Below are 22812 nucleotides of genomic sequence, written 5' to 3'. Positions count from 1 at the left end.
GCCCGCAGGATCAGAGGAAACGGCGGGAACGCGTACAGGAACCTTCCCTCCCTGTCGAGGAGGAAGGCGTCGGCTTCGAGCCGGTCCGGGGAGTACATCCGGGAGCAGAAGAGAGGCAGTTTGTGATTGTGGGGGGATGCGAACAGATCTATTTGAGGTGTCCCCCACTGTTTGAACACCTGTCGTAGGGTTTGAAAGTGCAGTGACCACTCGTGTGGCTGGAGGAGGCGGCTGAGTCTGTCCGCCAGACAGTTTTGTTCTCCTTGTATGTACACCACTCGAAGGAAGGTGTTGTTGGAGATTGCCCATTTCCAGAGGCGCAGGGCTTCCCGACAGAGGGACCAAGACCCTGTTCCTCCTTGTTTATTTACATAGTACATTGCTACCTGGTTGTCGGTTCGGATGAGGACCACCCGGTCGTGGAGCAGATGTTGAAAGGTACAGCTGCGAGATAGATGGCCCGGAGCTCTAGCACGTTGATGTGACAGCGGCGGTCTTCCGCTGACCACATCCCCTGCGTGCGTAGGCCGTCCAGATGGGCTCCCCAAGCGTACTCTGACGAGTCCGTGGTGAGTACCTTGCTGTGATGAGGGGCGAGGAAGAGTAAACCTTTGGAAAGATTTGAAGAGTCGGCCCACCAGCGGAGCGATCTTTGCAAGGAAGGAGTCACTGTCACGGGACGGTCGATCGGGTCCCGGTCTTGACGCCATTGAGAGGCCAGGGTCCATTGAGGGATTCTCAGATGGAGGCGGGCGAAGGGTGTGACATGGACGGTGGAGGCCATGTGGCCTAGGAGAGTCATCATCTGTCGAGCTGATACCGAGGTCAGCAGAGAGATCCTTCGACTCAGACTTACTAACGCCTCTAGGCGCGGAGGGGGGAGGAAGGAACAGAGGCGAACCGTATCCAGCATGGCCCCGATGAACTGTAGGGACTGCGAGGGGCGTAGTTGGGATTTTGGGAAGTTTATCTCGAACCCCAGACTTTGTAGGTAGGACTTTGTAGGTCTGTTGGGTCGCTGAGATAACCCCTTCCCTGGACGGGGCTTTGGTCAGCCAGTCGTCCAGGTAGGGGAATACCTGGAGGCCCTGGGAACGTAAGGTTGCTGCGACCACCACGAGGCACTTGGTGAAGACCCGAGGTGATGATGCTAGGCCGAAGGGGAGGACTCGGTATTGTAGGTGCCAGTCCCCTACCTGAAAACGCAAGAATTTGCAGTGAGCGGGGTGTACTGGGACATGTGTGTACGCCTCCTTCAGATCGAGGGAGCAGAGCCAGTCGCCCTCGTCGATCAGAGGGTAGAGGGTCGGTAGGGAAAGCATCCAAAATTTTTCCCGTACTAGAAATTTGTTGAGGCGTCTCAAGTCTAGTATTGGGCGTAGGTCTCCCGTTTTTTTCGGTACCAGGAAGTAGCGGGAGTAGAAGCCCTTCCCCCGTTGGTCGGGGGAAACCTCCTCCACTGCCCTGAGGCGAAGCAGGTCTCGAGCCTCGGAGAGGAGTAGGGGTAGCTGCGTCCGGTTGGGAGGGCAATTCCTTGGGGGGTTGTCTGGAGGAATGGCCCGAAAGTTGAGAGAGTATCCTGATGAGATCACGCCAAGGACCCATGCGTCCGACATGGCTTGTTCCCAGCGAGGGTAAAAGGCTTTGAGGCGGCCCCCGATTGGAAAGAGGCCTGGGACTATGGCGGAGGGGGCCCGCCCCCTTTCGTGAATCCCGTCAAAAGGACGGGGATGGTTTGGAAGTCGCAGGCGGTTGGGACTTGGGCATGGCCCGGTGGTCGGCTTGCGGACGCCTGGGTGGAGGCCGCGAGAAGGGAGGGGTGGATTTTTGAGGGTAGCGGCGTGGAGAGGCCCTGAACGGCCTGGGCGCGGGCGGTTTAGTTTTTTACCAGACGAGGGAGGCAAACGAGCGTTCGTGTTCGGAGAGGCGTTTTGTAGCCGCCTCGATCGTGTCATCGAACAGTTCTTTTCCCACGCAGGGTAGGTTAGCCAACCGGTCCTGTAAGTTGGGGTCCATGTCGACCAGGCGCAGCCAAGCTAGTCAGCGCATGGCGATAGCAAAGGCTGCCTCTCTGGAGGAGAGTTCGAAGCCATCGTAGGCCGCGTGGAATAGATGGAGGCGCAGGTTGGAGAGGGACTCTAAAAGCAGGCCAAACGCTCCTTGGCGGGAGGCCGGTAGGTCAGTCTCAAAGGCTCTCAATAGTCCAATGAGGTGTTTGAGGTAGGATGTGAAGGTGAAAGTGTAGCTTTGCACCCTAGAGGCCATCATGGCATTTTGGTATAGTCTCCTGCCGAACTTGTCTAGGGTTTGGCCTTCTCGGCCTGGGGGGACCGCGGCTGAGACCCGGGATGGGTGGGCCTTTTTCAAGGAGGATTCTACCAGCAGCGACTGGTGGGAGAGCTGTGGTTGTTCAAATCCCGGGTAGGGTACTGTGCGGTACTTGGCAAAGCGAGTGAAGGATGGGCGAGATGTTCCCGAGGCCCCGTGCGGGGTCGGTGAACGAGACCTCCGTCGGGTGGAGAAGGATGGGGAGGCTTCCCTCGAGTATCGAGGTTCCTGCTCCGATCCACGTTCCGAGACCGGGGAAGTACTGTGAAAGTGTTCCGGGGTCGTAGATCTCCGACGTCTCGAGGAGCCCCTCGGAGATGATGTCGGGGTTCGAGGTACCGATCGATGTCGAATCGGTGACCTCGACCCGGACTCCCTCGGTGAAAACCTGCGACCTCGGGTCGGGGTCCCGGTCCAAGGGGGAGTTCGAAGGATGCGCGGGTAGGAGAGTGATAACTCAGCCACCCTTAGCGGTCCCGTACGAGGTGTAGGTGAACGGCCTCGTAGAGTGGGGGAACTCCGGGCCTTCTTGGAGGTACGGCGGTTCGAGGTTTCTGTCATTTTAGCACAACGTTTTGCACCGCGGCGGTCTGTGGAGGGAGAGCGCCTCGGGTGCCTCGGTGAGGAGTCCGAGGAAGATGGAATGTGGTGAAGCTTGCGCGCTTTTCTTCGAGGTGGCTCGACGCGAGGCTCAGGCTGGTCTGGCACATGCGGAGTCGAGGTCGAGGCCGGTTGCAAATGGGCCATTGCAGTGGACAGCTCCGACGAGATCATCGCTCGGAGTAGTTCCTGGAAAACGGGCACGGACAGCATTGAGGGCATGTCCACTGCCTCGGTGCACTCCACCGGGGGCGACCTCGTATCAGAGTATTCCCGTGTGGTGGAGACACGGCCCGAAGGCTTGGAGGGCTTCACCGGGGTTGTAAGCATGGGACTTCCACCATGCGTCGCCGGTGTCCCCGAGGCCGGTTTCTTTGCTGGTACAGAACCTGAAGAGGGAAGAGGGGACTTACCCGGAGCCGAGGTTTTCTGTTGCCCCGAGGGCTTCGGGTTCGAGTCTCGAGGCGATGCCGAGGTATTCGGGGCCGAGGTCAAGGCCGGGGCCGACCTCGAGGCCGAGGTAGAGGGTTGGTCCGGGGCGAAAAGATCCGCCATGCGGGCTTTCCTTCGACGGAGGGCCCGGTTCTGGAAAGTAGCGCACTGGGGGCAGGAGTCGGTTGGATGAGCGGCCCCCAGGCAGAGGATGCACCGGCGATGCGGGTCTGTGATGGAAAGAAGCCGCTCGCACCGGGAGCACTTTTTAAAGCCAGTCAAAGGCCGGGACATAGAATCGAAACTGGCCGCGGCTCGAATAGCCACACGGCCACGTGGACCCGGAAGCCTCCGGGTCGGTGAAAAACGAAGCAGGAACAGTTGAAACAAGAAAAAACTCGCGCACAGCGACTAAATCGAGAAAAACAAGAAAAAAATTGCGGTGCTAGAAGGCAGTTGGGGCAGAGCCTGAAAAAACACCACTTCTAGGCTCAGCGGAAAATTTTGAACTGGAGACCACGAGGGGATGCGCCCCCTAGTGGAGCAGGAAGGCACGCATGCGTGGAGCAGCAGAGCAAACTTAAATCTTCAATCAAGTTTGCTTGAAAATGCTTCCGCATCGGGGCTCCGTAGATGACGTCACCCCACATGTGAGAATATCATGCCTGCTTGTCCTGGGATAACCGCGGGTACTGAAACTGCGGATTCGGAGGGGGTACTGAAAGGAAAAGTTTATCTTTTTGCAGACGATATTAAAATTATGTAGCAGAATTGTTTTTTATTTACATTTTATGTTGCATGTTATAGGCTGCCTACTCAACCAATCAAACTGCAACGAGCAAAAAGTAAACAAACCAACAAAAAAAAAACAGGGCTGTAGTGCTGGGGATTCACTGAATCCCTTGAAAGAACCTCACCGCACACCACTGTGGGTTGGCCACTGTTGGAATCAGGATACTGGGCTTGATGGACCTTCGGTCCATCCCAGTATGGGAATTCTTAGGTTTATAGCCGTCTAAGTACAAATCCTACAAAAATAGTGCTTAAATTGAAGTTGCTGACATAAACGTTTGCTGAGGAGCAGACCTAAATGTTAGGGTGTAAAAAATGAGTAAATCATAACTCTATCTATGCTTTCCAAATTCCACCCCTACATATAACTATTTGTAAACGCATGTACAAATTGCACCTTGTGTATTTTTACATGCAAATTTATAAGATGCCTTTTATGAGTAAAACAGATTTATTAAATTACCTCTTATATGTACACATTAATATAAACTTCAGAGCGGGTGTAAATGTATTCATTGGCATTTACACGCGACAGGTGCCCACATCCTAAAACAGTGTCTCGCAAACTTTTTTTTTTTGCTCCGGCACACTAAAGGAGCAAATGTTTTTCTCACAGCCTTGCCCCCCAGCCACACCCCGCTCCACTCCCCCCCAGCTCCGCCCCGCACGAACCTTGTCTCGTTTTCCCTGAGCTCGGGGCCGTGTGTGGAGGGCCTCCGAGCATCTGCGGACATTGACGCAATGACGTCACACACACGCACATGTCATCAGGTCGATGTCCACGCATACTCGAAGGCGCTCCACACATGGTCCCGAGCTCAGGGAAAACGAGACAAGGTTAGTATGGGGGTGTAGAGGAGGAGAGGCACTGACACCAAAAACGATTCAATCCCTGGCAGCACACCCGGAATCTCGACGTGAAACAGTTTGTGATTCACTGTCCTAAAATGTATATAGGTAACATTGTTATCTTTATAAAATGGGCTTAAAATAAGTGCCATTTTGAACTTTTCATGTAGGTGACCTGCTACAAAATCAGGCTCTAAAAGGGCAAATCAAAGCATATGAAAAGCATTTGCCTTTGTCATTTTTTTGTCCTATTTTGAAGAAAAGCCTTTTTGCTGTGAAGCATGAAGGATGGAATGTACTACCAGCAAAGAATGGGGTCAGAATTTTACAAGCTGCCACTGGAAATGGGAAGCAGAATGTTCCAGATGCTGTTTGGTGTGCTGTAGTTTTCTAATCTCAGCAGGTTTTTATGTGAATACAACAAAGAGCTGCATTATTCAGCTAAGAGTTTCACTTCTGAAACCAAATTCAGCGTCGAGACATGAATCCTCAGTGTAGTGTTTTATGACGCAATCATGTTAAAAACGTAAGTTAAACTGTCTATCATTTGAATCTTGCATTAGATTGGATTTAGACACGCAAGCCTAATTCTGCAGGTGCCTAAAAATTGGAGATCGGACCCCCATTGTTCTGTTTCTGAAGGATTCACTTCTCCAACAGTCCTCTGCCTATTGGCACTCTAAGCTTAACTCTGCCTCTGAGTAGTACATAAGAATTGCCGCTGCTGGGTCAGACCAGTGGTCCATCGTGCCCAGCAGTCTGCTCACGCAGCAGCCCTTAGGTCAAAGACCAGTGCCCTATCTAAGACCAGCCTTACCTGCGTACGTTCTGGTTCAGCAGGAACTTGTCTAACTTTGTCTTGAATCCCTGGAGAATGTTTTCCCCTATAACAGCCTCTGGAAGAGCGTTCCAGTTTTCTACCACTCTCTGGGTGAAGAACTTTCTTACGTTTGTACAGAATCTATCCCCTTTTAACTTTAGAGAGTGTCCTCTCGTTCTCTCTACCTTGGAGAGGGTGAACAACCTGGCTTTATCTACTAAGTCTATTCCCTTCATTATCTTGAATGTTTCGATCATGTCCCCCCTCAGTCTCCTCTTTTCAAGGGAGAAGAGGCCCATTTTCTCTAATCTCTCACTGTACGGCAACTCCTCTAGCCCCTTAACCATTTTAGTCACTCTTCTCTGGACCCTTTCGAGTAGTACTGTGTCCTTCTTCATGTACGACGACCAGTAGTGAACGCAATATTCCAGGTGAGGGTGTACCATGGCCCGGTACAGCGGCATGATAACCTTCTCCGATCTGTTTGTGATCCCCTTCTTTATTATTCCTAGCATTCTGTTTGCCCTTTTCGCCCTTTGGTTTTGACTTGATCTTGTATATGAAAAATCACATAGGTATTGGCAACCCAGTATCTGAAAGCCCCCTGCAAAATACTTACTGGCTTCCAACGGAGAATGTATTGGACAATATGAGAGGGCTGAGGTGCATTCCACTGGATGGGGTGTGAGTTCGGTTGGTTGGCATTCTCTGTGATAATGACCTGCACAGGCCCAGCTCCACCTGAAATTAAAAAGTAAAATAATTAACATTTCAGCGTATTCTGTGTCAGATGTGCTAGTTCTCCTCATTTTGTATCTGTGCTTAATAAAACATAATATTGTGCTTGTTGACCGTGTAACCATAAGTTCAACGTGGTATACAAATGCATGGAATGGAATAAGTTAGTTAGTCAAGTATTTGGTCTTCAGCTGTATTCTAAAGTGTTTGTAAGAATGAGCTGTAAGCAATAGTGGTCGAAAATCTTTATCATAAAGAGCCGCCTGAAACGCCAAAGTATGGTTGATAAATTTCTTGCTTTTACAGCCCTGAACAGAAGGGAAATTAAACAAGGCATGAGTTTTTCTATTATGTTTGTGTAAAGCAAGAGAGAATCTATTGACCAAATATAGAGGGGCTGTGCCATAAAAAACCTTATAACAAAGACAGCCCAACTTAAACACTACCCGAGCCTCCATAGGCAACCAGTGCAATTCAGAATAAAAGGATGTGACATGCTCGTATTTCTTCAAGCCATATATTACTCTATCCGCTGTATTCTGTATTGGTACTAGTCTTGCTAGTTCTTTCTTGGTCACTGTCAAATAGACAATATTACAATAGTCAAGAAGACTTAGCAGTAAAGATTGTAACTTCCATAAGATAAAATAACTTTTGTGTACTACTGCATCTATCTGAGTTTTCATAGTAAGATGCTGATCTAAAACAACTCCTAATATTTTGGTACATCTGGGCCTAAACATGATGGGGGGAGGAGGGGGGTCCATGATCAAAGCTAGTTATACGAGCAGCAGCACCTGCTACACAGATAACTAGCACCCAGTCAGTGATATTCAGCAGCATTATTCAGATAATGTTGCTAAATATCAATTCTGATAGCCTTGGTATCAGTGGCATAGTAAGGGGGGTGGGGGGCAGTCCGCCCCAGGCGCCGTCTTGGTGAAGGTGCAAGCACTCGTTCTCCTCTCTGCCATCCCAGCCCTCCCCAATGCTGCATACCTCCCTATTGTTCTTGGCATAAGCAGCAACTTCCAAGCTGCGGTCGCACCAGCATTGACTCTTCCTCTGACATCATTTCCTGAACCCATGTCTAGGAAGTGACATCAGAGGTAGAGCCGACGCTGTGCGACAGCAGCTTGGGGGTTGCTGCTCGCGCCAGGAACGTTACAGGAGTACGGGGGGAGGGAAGTGGCGTGTGTGCAGCAGGAAGGGGCGGGGAAGGAGTATGTGGCTGTGGGGGGGGCAGAGAAGAGGGCGGGGGAGGGGACGCCACTGCCCCAGGTGCCTCTCACCTTCGCTGCACCACTGCTTAGTACTATCTGAGTAGTGTCAAGGTAGAGCTAAGACAGAGCTGGAACCTATTAGGGTACTGTCAAAATTCAGCCACAGAACCCAGATAAATAGCTGGACAAGATAGGGCAGTTATTTTGCATCTGGGTTCCAGTGCTGAATATCACCTGTGCCCAGAAAATTTCCAGCAGCATTATGGGGTAAGGATCCGGAACATCTGATTATGCTTTCTGATTCCTATGTGGAATTTAGGAGACATTTAAAGACATATTTGTTCATGAAACACTTTCTCCCTCTTTTACAAAACTGAAATAGCAGTTTCTAGCGTGGGGAGCCATACTGAATGGCCTGTGCTGCTCATAGGAACTCAATGAGCGCAGTGGCGTACCTAGCATATGTGACACCTGGGGCCCATCATTTTTTTGACACTCCCCCATCTGTATGAAAAACATGATTTTTAGTAACAAGCCACACGTCACACATGAGTACCTAGGAAAAGGCAGCATCTTACATATGCAGTGAGCAGTACAACATCAATACACCCTAAACTAAACTAAACTAAACCTTAGGTTTGTATACCGCACCATCTCCGCAAGCGCAGAGCTCGGCACGGTTTACAGAGGTTGAGAGGAAAGGAACTACAAAGATGGATATAGGAGAGGGACTGAGAAGATAGAGAGAGGACAGGGTACTAGAGAATGGGGGGTGATTAGATTTTTGAAAAGAGCCAAGTTTTCAAGTGTTTGCGGAAGGATTGGAAGGAGCTAGAATTGGAAGGAGCGGGGATGAGAGGTTGTTCCAGAGTTCTATGGTTCTAAAGGGGAGGGATGTTCCAAGTTTTCCTGCGCGGGATATACCTTTTATAGATGGGAAAGATAGTTTCAGTTTTTGGGAGGATCTAGTGGAGAGTGGTTTGAGGAATTCCAAAAGAGTGGGATAACGGGAGGAAGGACGCCATGTAGAATCTTGAAGGCTATGCAGGCACATTTATAGAGGACTCTGGAGTATACTGGGAGCCAGTGAAGCTTGGAGAGGAGTGGGGAGACGTGATCGAACTTGCCTTTTGCGAAAATAAGCTTGGCCGCGGCGTTCTGAATTAGCTGAAGTCTATGGAGGTTTTTCTTAGTTAGGCTTATATAGATGGAGTTGCAGTAGTCCAGTCTAGAGAGGATGGTAGATTGAACGAGGATGGCGAAATGAGAATGATGAAAGCAGGATCTTACTTTCCTCAACATATGGAGGCTAAAGAAGCATTTTTTTTACCAGGGAGTTGAGGTGATCATTGAAGGAGAGAGAGGAGTCTAAGATGATGCCTAGGACTTTGCTTGAAAACTCAAGCTGAAGAGTGGGGCAGGAAGGTAGTGGGATGGAGGTGGGTAAATGATCTGAAATTGGGCCAAGCCAAAGTAGTTTTGTTTTGGACTCATTTAGTTTCATTTGTACAGATTGGGCCCAGGATTGGAGGTTCGTAATACATGTGGATATGTTCTCAGCAAGGTTAGAGAGGCTTGAGTCGGTCTCGAGGAGGATGAGGATGTCGTCAGCGTAGGAGTAGAGAGTTTCTAGGGGGGATAGATGAAGGAGTTTCAGAGAGGACATGTAGATGTTGAAAAGGATAGGGGAGAGGGGTGAGCCTTGCGGGACTCCACATTTCGGCTTCCAGGGGGGGGATGAGGTACCGTTTGTGTTAACGGTGTAGGAGCGGAAGCGTAGGAATTTCGAGAACCAATATAGGACTGTGGAGCTTATGCCTATTTCGGAGAGTTGGAAGATTAGGATGTCGTGGTGAACGACATCGAAGGCTGCGGAGAGGTCGAATTGAAGAAGAACAGCAAATTTGTTGCGAGAATGGAGTTGTTGCACCTTAGAGATTAGTGAGGCCAAGAGGAATTCGGTGCTGAAGTTGGGTCTGAAGCCGAATTGGTGGGGTAGGAGGATAGAGAATCTTTCTAGGTAGGAAGAGAGTTGGGTAGATATGATGGATTCTAATAACTTGGTTAGGAGAGGGATATTTGCTATAGGACGGTAATTTGATGGAATGGAGGGATCAAGGTCAGCCTTTTTCAGTAGAGGGGACAATGAAATGTGTCCCATGTCGGGGGAGAAAAGGCCCGATGTTAGGGCAGAATTAATAAGTTCGGTGAGGGAAGCGATGGCCTGTGTAGGGATATTCTCGAATAAATAGGAGGGGAAAGGGTCCAAAGTGCACTTGCAAGTTTTTAGTTTGAGGCAGAGTTTGGAGACTTGCGGTTCGGAGACAAGCTCGAAGGCGGTCCAGGATCTGTTGGCAGGAATGGGGGTGGATACAGGTAAGGTAGGGTTGAGATCAATAGAGGTCAGGGAATTATAGGAGACTGTGGGAGGGAAGGAGCATCTTAGGGTGGTAACCTTTTCATTAAAGAAATTTGCAAGGGCATCGGCTGATAGAGATGGTAGGAGCAAAGATGGGTCATTTTTTGTAGTTAGGGAGCGCCAGATGTTGAACAGCGCACTGATCTGGTTGTTGGATCTAGAGATCTTGTCTCCGAAGAAGTTTTTCTTGGCTTTTTTTAATGTTGAATTGTAAAATTTAATATTAGCCCTCCAGGTCTGTCTATCAGAGGGGGATTTAGATTTTTTCCATTTGCGCTCCAAAGCGCGACATTTCTGTTTCAATTCTCTGTGAAGAGGTAGGTACCAGGGGGCCTTTCGGGGGTAGGAGATGGTTTTGGTGGTTAATGGAGCAAGGGAGTTGTAGGTGGACTCGGAGAGGGCGGTCCAGTTGTGCCAATGTGATTCGGTGTCTGTAGGTCTAGGGTTTGAGGAGAGTTTGTTGAGGAATTTGGACCAGAATAGGTTGCTCGAGGTTTTTTTGTGGAAGGTTATGGAATGAGAGGAGTGGGGTGGGGAGTCAAGATGTGACATGAAGATGGGGAGGCAGGTAGTCCCTAAGAAGTGGTCAGACCAAGGGACTTGTTCCCAGCGAGTGTCGTCGGTTGAGGTTTTGAAGGCGGTAAGATCAATGAAAGTGGTGAAGTCTAGAGTATGCACTTTTTCGTGGGTTGGGGATGGGGTGGGTGAGGGAAAGCCTAGAGAGGTAAGGAAGTTGTTGAATTCGGACGTATCATTGTTATTGGTGTCGTCGAGGTGGAGATTGATATCACCAACGATTAGAAGTCTTTGAAATTTAAGGAAGGCATTTGTTATAGTCTCATAGACGAGATTGGAAGATTTGGTCCAAGGGATGGGTGGTCGGTATAGTAACAGGATGCCCAATGGGTGGGTGCGGAGTTCGTCATTAACTGAGGCAAGCAAATATTCTAGAGAAGCATGGGTGCCCGTCTCAAGGAGCTGGACATCGAAGAAAGATTTGGAGAGGAGTGCCAGACCACCTCCTTTTCGATTGGGTCTGGGGGAGAAGAGGCCTTGGTAACTGTGGGGGAAGAGTTCGTTTTGTGTGAATAGATCGTCTTTGGCGATCCATGATTCTGTGATGCACAGGAATCCAGGGTCGAGCTCATCTAGAAGATTTTTCAGGATTTGGGTCTTATTGCACGCGGATCTGGCATTGCAATAAAGTGTCGGGACTGGGGTGAGAGAGTCCGGGACAGTGTTGGGAAGATTGGCAGGGGGTAGGGGCTTTAGAGAATCTTGGTTGACTTTTCGGGGGTTTTTCTTGGGAGGGGAATTTCTGGTGCGTATCAGTGTGGGGATTCTGAGTCCGGGGCAGATGGTATTGGTGTTAGCGGGGTCGAGTAGGTTGGGGGAGGGAGGTTTCAGACAGAGGGAAGGATAGAGAGGTGAGCAGAGTAGGAGGAGAAGGATCCAGAAGGATGGGTTCATGGTGGGGTGGTTGGTGTGAGAGAGTCTGCAGCAAGGGGGAATAGAGTTGGTTGAGTAAGGAGCAGGGGAATTTAAATCAAGCTGGCTAAGAGCAGGGGCGAGAGTAGGGAGGAGAGCCTTATTTTTTTATTTTTTTTTTAGGACTAAAGGGGGGGCTATATCAGTGAGGACAATTAGCGGCTAAGCGCTTTCCATGTGGTGCCTAGAGCGGAGAGACTTGGGGCAGTAAATGGGTAACAAGGGAGATTGCACAGTTAAGGTATGCTACACCCATTGTAAAACTAAACAAGCCAGACTAGTACAGATCAATCCTACACCGTCAATCCTAACAGAAAACCATGTCTTTCGAACACACAGAACACAGAAAACACCTTCGCCTAATATGGAATATATCATCACAAACTAACCCCTCCCCCTTTTACAAAACTGTAGTGTGGATTTTAGCCACGGTGGTAACAGCTCTGACGCTCATAGAATTCTAAGCAGCAGAGCTGCTACCACCACGGCTGGCGCTAAAAAACGCTCCACAGTTTTGTAAAAGGGGGGATAAAATAAAAATACATAGACAAAGGTTAAATTGAACCAGCAAGAAATTGGACTCTACATACAATGCAACACCACAGAAACAGTGACACGTCTGCTAAAGCAATAAATAAACAGAAAATTTTTGTTCTACCTTTGTCTTCTCTGGTTTCTGCTTTCCTCATCTTCTTGTTACTCTCTTCCTTCCATCCACTGTCTGCCGTCTCTCTGCCCCTATACGGCATCTTCTCTCCTTCTATGCACCTTCCAGAAACTGTATGCCTGCCCCTTCCATCTCTCCTTTCACCCCCAATGGTCTGCCATCTCTCTCCTCTCCTTCCCTCTCCCACACCTCTCTTCTGCAATCCCTTTCTTCCCTCATTTTCCTTTTCAATTTATTTTCTGCATCCATCTAGATTAAGTTCTTACTATCCTCTCATCAATTTCCTTTTTTACTGTCTACCTACAGCTTGCCACCTCTTTCCCTCACCCCCTCCAGTATTTCCCTAACTCAATCCTTTTTCCCCCCATCATGTGCCCTCATTCCATCATGTGCCCTCTTTCTCTTCCCCTTCCATCTAGCTAAAGAAGCACTGCCTGGGCTTTGCAGTCCCCAGTTATGTCTCTAGCAGGATATATATTTCAAATCTGATATATTCTAATGACAAAATACCTTTTGTTGTCTCTGGTTTCTGCTTTTATCTTCTTTTCACTCGTTTCCTTCCAGTGTCTGCCCTGTCTCTTCAATCCAGCATCTGCCTGTTCCATCCACTGTCTGCCCCTTCCATAAACTGTCTGTCTCCCCCTGCCATCTCTCCTCTAGAACCCCCCCTTTGGTCTGGCATCCATCATCTTCCCTCTGTTCCCTCATGATCTGGCATCTTTCTCCTTTCATATCTCTTTCCCTCCCTCCTGTGGTTTTTAGCATCTCTCTCTTCTCATTTCCTCAGCTCAGATCTGATATCTCTGTCTCCTTCCCTATTCTCTGGCATCTCTCTCCCCTCTCTCTCTTCCCTTTCCTTCTTTGGTCTTCCTTCTTTATTTTCTGCCTCCGTCTAAATTAAATTCTTTCTTACTATGCAGTCCTCAGTTTCCCTCTTTTCACTGTGTCTACCCACAGCATGCCACACCTTTCCTTCACCCCTCCACTATCTCACCAACTCTATCTTCTTCCCCCATCCAGCATATGTCCTTTTTCTTTATCCCTCCTTCCATCCAGTATGTATGTGTTCTCTTTCTCCACTTCCATTCAGCATTTGCTCTCCCTTCTCCCCACTTCCATCATCTGCCCTCTTCTCTCTCCCCACTTCCATCATCTGCCCCTTCTCCCTACTTCCATCATCTGCCCTCTTCTCTCTCCACCTTCTCTCCACTTCCATCATCTGCCCCTTCTCTCTCTTTCCCCCCACTTCCATCATCTTCCCTCTTCTCTCTTCCAACTTCCATCATCTGCCCCTTCTCCCCACTTCCATCATCTGCCCTTTTCTCGCTCCCCTTTCTTCCCACTTCCATCATCTGCCTCCTTCTCTCAATCTCTCCATCCACCACAGGCCCATCTTTCTCCCTTCTTCTCACCTTTCTGATTTTGCCAACAAGATCAGCAACGCGCCCCCCCCCCCCCTCGATGACACTTAAGATTGGCAACGGGCCTCCTTCTCCCCCTGACATCAACAGAATTTCAAATCGGCTGACTGAACTGCCTGGGTGGAAACAGGAAGCTGAGTCAGAGGGAAGCTTTTGACTGAGCACTGCGTTGCCGATCTGAAGTTCTGTTGATGCCGGGGGGAGAAGGAGGCCCGCTGCCGATCTTAAGTTTCATCGTGGGGGGGAGGGGGGAGCGCTGATGCCGCTGAGTGCCGTCGCGGAGGAGTGGGGCGCCGATGCCGCTCATCGTTGTTGCAATCCAGACGCTGCCAATGGCCCCAATCCGATCTTGCCGGCAGGAATTTTCCGGAACTGGTCGGCTGTGCACCCCCCTAAGGCTGCACCCGGGGCAGACTTCCACCCCTTGGTATGCCACTGAATGAGTGTCAGGAGCAGTGCGGGCCATTCAGTGCGGCTCCATGCGCTAGAAACTGCTATCGCAGTTTCGTAAAAGGAGGCCTTGGCAGCTAACAGGCAAAGATATTGTAATGAACCATCTAGATCAGGGATCTCAAAGTCCCTCCTTGAGGGCCGCAATCCATTCGGGTTTTCAGGATTTCCCCAATGAATATGCATGAGATCTATGTGCATGCACTGCTTTCAATGCATATTCATTGGGGAAATCCTGAAAACCCAACTGGATTGCGGCTCTCACAGAGGGACTTTGAGATCCCTGATCTAGATCATTATAGTATTTTTAATTATTTGGTTATCAAACTTTTTCTATTAATTGTAATTTTTTAATTTTTTGTAAACCGCATAGAATTTTACGGCCCTCTGGTATATAAATTGATTATTATTATATTCAGTGCAGGTAGGTATAGCCCAGCAATTTATTTATTTTAAGTATTTATACACTACCTATCAAGGTTATCTAAGCAGTTTACATCAGGTACTCAAGCATTTTCCCTATCTGGCCCAGTGAATTTCTGGGTATAAACAAAACCACATGGCAGGGCACAACACTCAAGTTGTACAGGTTTACAGATTTATTAAATGTAATATATCATCTAATTGTTCAAACTCAAAATGATGAACAGAAAAGGAGCTCCATCACTAGGACAGTATTCCCTCCCCCCCCAAAAAAAAAAACCAACCCCTTTCCCAAAGAGATTACAGTTAAAACCCCAAGATTAAAAAACAGGCAAATTAAATCTATGTACACTGACCTCCACAGTATTCCTATGTTCTACCTTTCTGGCAATAAAACCCCAAATACTTGCTGGAAAAAGTAGGCTTTCAAACGTTTTTTAAAACGAACCAAAGATGTTTTTTCTCTCTAAGATCCTGCGGCAAAGAATTCCACAGAACAGAGGCCAGATAGAAAAAAAAAAAGCCCCTTCTTGTGTACTTTCCAATCTAGCAGCTTTTACAGCTGGAACCTGAAGAAAGCCTGACTTAAGCACAACTCCCGAGAAGAAGCATATGGTGTAATCAATTTATACAACGTACTAGGCCACCCAGCATGTAATACGTTGTACAATATGGCTAAAATCTTAAAAAGGTTTTCAGACTTTGTCAAAGAGCCAAGAAGTTACTGTCCTCACTTCATACGAGGTAACTCAGATCCTAAAAATGAATTTTAGCCAAAACAAAGTGCAATACTCCTTGAAATACCTATTTAGTTTTGAACAATTTGTTTAAACAAATATATTTATCGATATTTATTAACCGCCTCTATGAAGAGATTCACCCAAGGCAGTGTATAGCAGGTATAATTCAAAAGAAAACATACAATTTTGTTAAAGCATAACAATAGTAAAAAGACCAAATATATACATAAATACAATGAATGAATTTAAATCAGTAAACTGAAACTTAATAGGAGTACCATGAAAACGTTTCAAAAATATACTTACTAACAGCACTGAAACTCAAATGAGAGAGGTATAAGACAGTAAACAGTACTCCCCCAAAATTCGTAGGGGTTCCGTTCCAGGAACCCCCACAAATTTAAAAAAACCGCAAATACTGTTTTTAGGCAGGGAGACAGGAGAGGGCAGAAAATCAGCTTCAAAGACTCAACAAGCATAGAGAGCAGGACAACTGCCCAAATGAACTATGCTTTTCTAGAGCGCAGAAAACTATCATTGGCTAGTGTTGCCAGAAAAAAAGAACACAGCTAACAACCCACTTTCTTGTAGGAAAAAAATGGAGTGCTCCTTGTGTAGCCAGGGACTAACTGAAATCCTAAGCACAAGCATATGTTGTATTTAGCTTTCAAGTCAAAAAGATGATGAATTGTTCCTCATGGGGAGCAAGGGAAGCAATGAAGAATGAGAGGAGAGACACTGTACTCTAACTCGTCTAGACACAAGTCAGGGTTAAGACACAAGCAAACTTGGGATGTGTCCAATGCCCAAATGTTTTCAAAGAGCCCTCTCAGATGTGCTAATTCAATGACTCCCATGGCAGATTTTTGTCCTGATAATTCAACTGCTAGGCTGGCTTAAAGAAGAACGTGTGTGTAGGAAGAGAGCCAGAGCCATCATTGCCCACAGATGTCTGTCTAATGTCCCCACTCCCAGGGAATTGTCTTCCACTCAGCGGGCTGAATTAGTGAGCACTAATGTTTTCTCTAAGATTGATGACTCGCATCCCAAAAAGTTTTCAGCCCATAAGGAAAATGTTCCACTGACCAAACTTGTGAGCAATTTTGTGCAGCAGAAGCTCCTGATTAAAAATCATAATTATAACAAGGCACAATATTTGGGAAAATACTACGTTGTTATTAGTACCTTAATAGTAATATATTAATTTAGTTTGTGTCTTACTTAATATGAATTAAAAACACACAAAAAAGGAAGGCATTTTAGACTTGTGATGGAAAGTTAACATAGAACTACATAGTTATACCACACCTCCCCTCCCCCTATAAAAAGCCTTTAAATCAGAGCTTTTTAAAACAGAATCATGAAGCTTAGAGGGAACACTGTTAAAATTTAATAATGACAGTGTTGTCAGCAATTTATGATTTACATTACAGTGTCATCCTATGGATGGAGACTGAACAGACAACTTAGCATTGCACCAGTTTAACCCCCTCTTTTATCAAGTTTTGCTAGAGGTTTTAAGCGCAGGCTGGCAAAGTAAGTGCCCCGATGCTGACAGAAATTTTATGAATACTGGAGCATTTGCTGTGCCGGTCCATGCTAAAAATCTCTAGTGCAGCTTGATAAAAGCTGACCTAAGTTAAGCAATAACATAAGAATAGCTTTACTGGGTCAGACCAATGGCCCATCTAGCCCAGTATCCAATCTTCGTGGAGGCCAATCCAAGTCACGAGTACCTGGCAAAAACCCAAATAGTAGCAGCATTCCATGCCACTGATCCAGTGCAAGCAGTGGCTTCCCCCAATGTCTGTCTCAACAACAAACTATGGACTTTTCCTCCAGGAACTTGTCCAAACCTTTCTTAAAACCATCTACGCTATCCACTCTTACCACGATCTCTGGCAATGCATTTCAGAGCTTAACTATTCTCTGAGTGAAAAAATATTTCCTCCTATTGGTTTTAAAAGTATTTCCCTGTAACTTCGAGTGTCCCCTAGTCTTTTTGATGGAGTGAATAATCGATCCACTTGTACCCGTTCTACTCCACTCAGGATTTTGTAGACTTCAATCATATCTCACCTCAGCCATCTCTTGTCCAAGCTGAAGAGCCCTAACCTTTTTAGTCTTTCCTCATACGAGAGTTGCTCCATCCCCTTTATCATCCTGGGTGCTCTTTGAATCTTCTCTAGTGCCAGAATATCTTTTTTGAGATAAGGAGACCAGAACTGAACACAGTTTTTCAGCTGATAAGATGAGGTACATGCAGTTCAGTTTCCATGTGCTGCTTCCTAACAACTATCATAATTAAAATGTCTCAGTGTTATATTTTTTATGCACATTATGTTTTACTGTGTGCATAGGGTTCATGATCTGTATATATGCACATATGCTCAGCTTAGAAGGAAGGCTGATGAGTAGAGCTTCTTTCCTGCTACTTCTTCTGTCACTTTTCCTCTACAGTCAGAAGCACCAGAGTCTTTGGAGATTTTAATTATATTTATATTCTGATGGACAGCTCCCCCCCCCCCACCACAACATGCTCGCTTACATGGGATCCACCAAAGCAGTGGCATTCAACCCAATCCTCAGGGACCGCCAGGCCAGTCAGGCTTTCAGGATATCCACAATGAATATGCATGAGAAATATTTTCATACTAAGAAAGCAATGCATGCAAATTCATTATGGATATCCTGAAAACCCAACTGGTCAGGTAGTCCCTGAGGACTGCGTTGAAACCATTGCACCAAAGGATTAGTCATTCCCTGGTTGCTTTTGTGACAATTCATCATCTTTAATGTAACAGATTTCAGAGCCAGATCTGTTCCTCCTTTATTAAATGGTGACAAAATTGATAAAATGGATGGGACGACTTCCCTATGAGGAAAGGCTAAAGCGGCTAGAGCTCCTCAGCCTGGAGAAGAGACAGAGGTCTGTAAAATACTGGGTGGAATGGAACAGGTAGGTGTGAATCAATTATTTACTACTACAACTACTACTACTGCTATATCTAGAGGCAGCGCTGTACAGAATCACGAAGGAGACAGTCCCTGCTCAGATGAGCTCACAATCTAATCAATCGAGACAGACAAGCAGGATGCCAAAGTAAATGTCTTCTTTGTAATTCTGTACAGCTCTGCGTACATCTGGTAGCACTATACAAATAATTAATAGTAGTAGTAGGGGTTACAGTTAATGGGGGACAGTTAAACTGCTGGTTAGGTTGATGAACAGAGGGAGAGGATCATACATTTTAAGGCAATCTTAAAAAGGTAGGCTTTCATTCTATTTTTGAACAAGGGAAGTGAAGGGGCATGATGCATGAACTCAGGTGTCTATTCCAGGCATAGAGGCAGCAAGGTGAAAGGAACGAAATCTGGAACTGGCAGTGGAGGAGAAGGGTTTTGAGTATAAAGGTAACTTATCAGAGTTCAAAGGGAGGCGTATAAAGAAAAACAAGAAAGGAGAGATACTGAGAGGGCTACAGAATGAACATACTTGTAGGTTAGTAATAGGAGTTTGAAGTGTATGCAAAGGCGGACAGAGAGCTAGTGAAGTGATTTGAAGAGAGGGGTACCATGAGTGTAGTGAAGTTGGCAGAAGATGAGTCATGCAACAGGGTTTTGCACAGATTACAGGGGGAGAGGCAGTTCAGCAGGAGACCTGTTAGAAGTAAATTGCAGTAGTCTAAGCATGAGGTTACGAGGATGTGGACAAGGGTCTGGGTAGTGTGCTCAAAGAGGAAGGGGCAAATTTTGGTGATGCTATAGAGGTAGAAGTACATTCAATGCTAAAAAAAAGGAGAAAGTGTTTCTACTGGGAGGTTTTGATAGATGTTGTATTTTTCCTTTCCCCGTCATTTGTGAGTAAAAGCTTTTGGCTCCCTTTTTTTTTTTTTTTTTGTGTAGAGATAGAAGTGATAGATTTTAGCAGCTGGTTGGATATGCGTAGAAAATGAGTGGTTGGAGTCGAAGACAACTCCAAGGTTACGAGCAGAGGACATAGGAACAATAACAGTATTATTTACAGAGAATGGAAGGGGCAGAGTGGAGGGGTTAAGAAGGAAGGAGGAGCAGCTCGGACTTGGACATTTTTAGTTTAAGGCGAGGGCGGGACATCCAGGCAGTAATGTAAGACAAACAGAGACTTTTTCTTGGATTTTCAGTGAAATCTCGGGTATGGAAAGGTAGATCTGGGAATCATCGGCTTAGGTGATACTAGGTGCCAACGGAGGAAATCAGAGCACCGAGGGAAAAGGTAAAGAGGGAGAAGAGAACAGAACCTTTGGGTACACCAACTGCCAGTGGAAAAGCAGAGGAGGAGGATGTGATGGGACAGGTAGGAGGAAAACCAGGAGAGGACAGATTCATGGAATCCAAGCGAGGATAGTGTATCAAGAATTAGGCAGTGATTAACAATATCAAAAGCAGCAGAGAGGTCAAGAAGATTGAAGACTGAATAAAGGCCCTTGGATCTTGCCAGAAGCAGGTCACTACAGACTTTGCAGTCTCTGCGTGTAGGGGGAAAAAATTAGATTTTAGAGCAGGGGTGTCCAACATGCGGCCCCGTGAAGTATTTTGTGCGGCCCCGGTCGAAGGCGATGCAGTATTTTCCTCTGCTGCCCCCGAGTGTTTACCGTCTTGCCGGCTCCCTCCTCTGTCTTGCTGCAGCATTTGCGCAGCCCCAGAAACAATTTTTTCGGCCAATGCGGCCCAGGGAAGCCAAAAGGTTGGACACCCCTGTTGTAGAAGATCAAGAGTTGGTTGAGATAAAAGAAAGTCAAAGCAGCGACAAAGCATAGCACGCTTGAGTAGAATGGATAGGAATGGAAGAAGGGAGACAGTATCTTAATAAAAAATTTAGCCTGCGACTTAGCCTGTGTTTTATATTTCGGCCCCTTATATGATTGAGCTTGATACCCCTGATCTAGATTAATGACCTCATGAAACCTGAATTATATTCTACACCTGAGACTGGACATATAGGGTTCCTTTTACTAAGGTGCGCTAGGGCTTTAACGCACGGAATAGCGCATGCTACATTTCCCTGCACGCTAGACCTTAACGCCAGCATTGAGCTGGCGTTCGTTCTAGAAGTGTAGCACGCGGTGTAGCGTGCGGTAATTTCCTGCTTGCGCACCTTAGTAAAAGGAGCCCATAGCGTTGCAAAACCATTTCCCATGTACATGTATAGAGTATATGCTGCAACTATGACTTCAGAGTATTTCTTTTTATAGATTAAAGCAGGTTTTCAATCCTCAAAACAAAAAAAAATAAGACCCAAATAAAACATTTTTTTTTAAAAAACCATGAACTTGAAAATTTGCTTTTATCAGAGCAAAGTAATGATAAGTTTCTGTTCTGAAGAGTTCACAGAATTAGATTCCAAGAACCCCTTTGATTATACATAAGAGCCAGTCAAATAAACATGGTTTGTTCAGGTCAAATATTGCAGTGTGACCAGAAAATGTACTTTGCTTCTATGAGTAGAACTCAATAGCAGAAATATCCTCTTTTATGGAAACAGCATAAGCTTTGAGAAACTGCTTTATACAAACATACAAGACACCTTTGAAAAGTCATTGATATGTATCTAGAATTCTGTGTGCCCCAAAGAGATTCCACGTGTGCCACGAGATGTTACTTTATTTTTTAAAATTTCTCTTCATAAGTATACACTAGAATAGATGACATGTACTTCATTTACGCAAGAGTCTGTCAATGTTATGAGTGTCTATGTGCGTAAGGACACAGCCACCCAAATAAGCATCATTCTTTGACGTGATTGGTCCTTGAAAACTAACAACAAGTAATTTTAGTTTTTTTTTATATTCAGTAGTTATCCTAACTTGAGCAACAAAGCAATCAAGGCTTTGTTACCATTTGGATGTGCTTATCTTTGCAAACTTGGATTTTCAGCTCTGACAGAAATTAAATTAAAATTAAAAAAAGATAGAATGCCTCAGATGGTGGATGATAAAATGCATGTTTGCTTGTCAACTATTGAGCCACGTTTTGAGTTAATTTACACTCAAAAACAAGCACATGCATTGCACTGATTAGCAGTTCTATTCTATCCACTTTAGTTTCACTACTGCTATGATTACCCATACATAACTTAAAGAAGTTTAAATAAATAACTCTCAAATTAAATGTTTTGTTGGTTTTGCAATTTTATAATTTCAATTATAATGTGCCGTGAAAAACATTTGATCTGTTTAGTGTGCCGAAACTAAAAAAGTTTGAGACACATTGATGTAGAGGCAACAGCTGAGACAAGAACTCCTCTAGCAAGGGCCTGTGCTGAATTCACCCTGGAGGAAGATCCCTGATAAAGAGAATTTACACTAACTACCAGGCTGTTTCTAGTCTGCTCTGCAGGATGTCAACATGTCTAAGATAAACTGTAAAGAAGGAAAAAGAAAGATTGTGAGTTAGCCCCACCCCCTTCTTTTTACAAAGCAGTGCTGCCAAGCAGTGCAAGCTAGATGCTGAACTGCCCATAGGAATAGAATGGGCTGCTCGGCATTTAACTTGCGCTGCTCAATATTTGAAGCAACACTTGTCTGACAAGTGGTTTGAGTGTGAAGTCAGTGGGTGTCCTCTCCTGAAGAAGCCAAAAACAGCAAAACTTGAGTCGGGAGGGTGAGGGGGCGGGGAGAGAGTCCTTGAGTTTGTGTGTTCCATGTTAAAAAAAGGTGTTAATATCCAGGTGGCAAAGCAAGCCATGAAATGGAAGAACCGCCAGTCACTTTAAAGATAAATCATATTTAAAAATATATTTTTTCAAGATATTATTTTGAATGAGGAGTAGGCTTGTGTTTTTGGAGTGGAAAGTTTCTACACACAACCAGTGATTTTCTAGTAGATAAGAACATAAGAATAGCCTTACTAGGTCAGACCAATGGTCCATCTAGTCCAATAACCCATCTTCGCAGAGGCCAATCCAAGTCACAAAAACCCAAACAGTAGCAGCATTTCATGCTACCATCCCATGTCTGTCTCAACAGGAGACTATGGACTTTTCCTCCAATAATTTGTCCAAGCATTTTTTTAAAACTAGTGAATTTCTAGTGTGAATGATAATGAATATGCAAGAGACATATTTGCATGCCTGTCTCTTCCACTATATGCAAATTGCTCCATTAGGAATATCCTGAAAACCCAAGTGGCTGTGGGTCCACCCAGGACAGGGTTAAGAACCACTGTTCTATAAAAAAAAAAAACAATTAGTGGTGATGAGGCAAAATCAATGTAAAAGAAAAATAATGCTACATCTCTTAAGGTCCTGGTTGTGAAGAAACTTTCAGTGAAGTTTTCAAAGTAAAAGGGATGGGACTTGTATACCACATTTTCTATGTGGTTTAAATATTTTAGACAGGTACTTATTTTGTATCTTGGGCAATGAAGTGTTAAGTGACATGC

The 22812-nt window shown here is 46.0% G+C and overlaps 1 protein-coding gene across 10 annotated transcripts in view; it reads right to left on the bottom strand.

Moving 5' to 3' along the window:
* The window catches only part of FN1 (fibronectin 1), a 361029-nt gene that overhangs the window by 212037 nt on the left and 126180 nt on the right, over positions 1-22812 (bottom strand). For 9 of the 10 annotated variants that reach the window (XM_033945944.1, XM_033945938.1, XM_033945939.1 and 6 more), the window contains exon 13: positions 6441-6562. In XM_033945944.1, coding sequence (XP_033801835.1) covers positions 6441-6562 — 122 coding nt within the window. Of the gene's footprint in view, positions 1-6436; positions 6563-22812 lie in introns of all 10 variants that reach the window. The other variant, XM_033945948.1, reaches the window with a different exon arrangement.

Source organism: Geotrypetes seraphini, chromosome 5 (assembly GCF_902459505.1).
Source record: "Geotrypetes seraphini chromosome 5, aGeoSer1.1, whole genome shotgun sequence".
NCBI classification, from domain to species: Eukaryota; Metazoa; Chordata; class Amphibia; order Gymnophiona; family Dermophiidae; genus Geotrypetes; species Geotrypetes seraphini.
The sequence above is the reverse complement of the archived record's forward strand: the minus strand, read 5'-3'. Positions and strand labels throughout refer to the sequence as shown.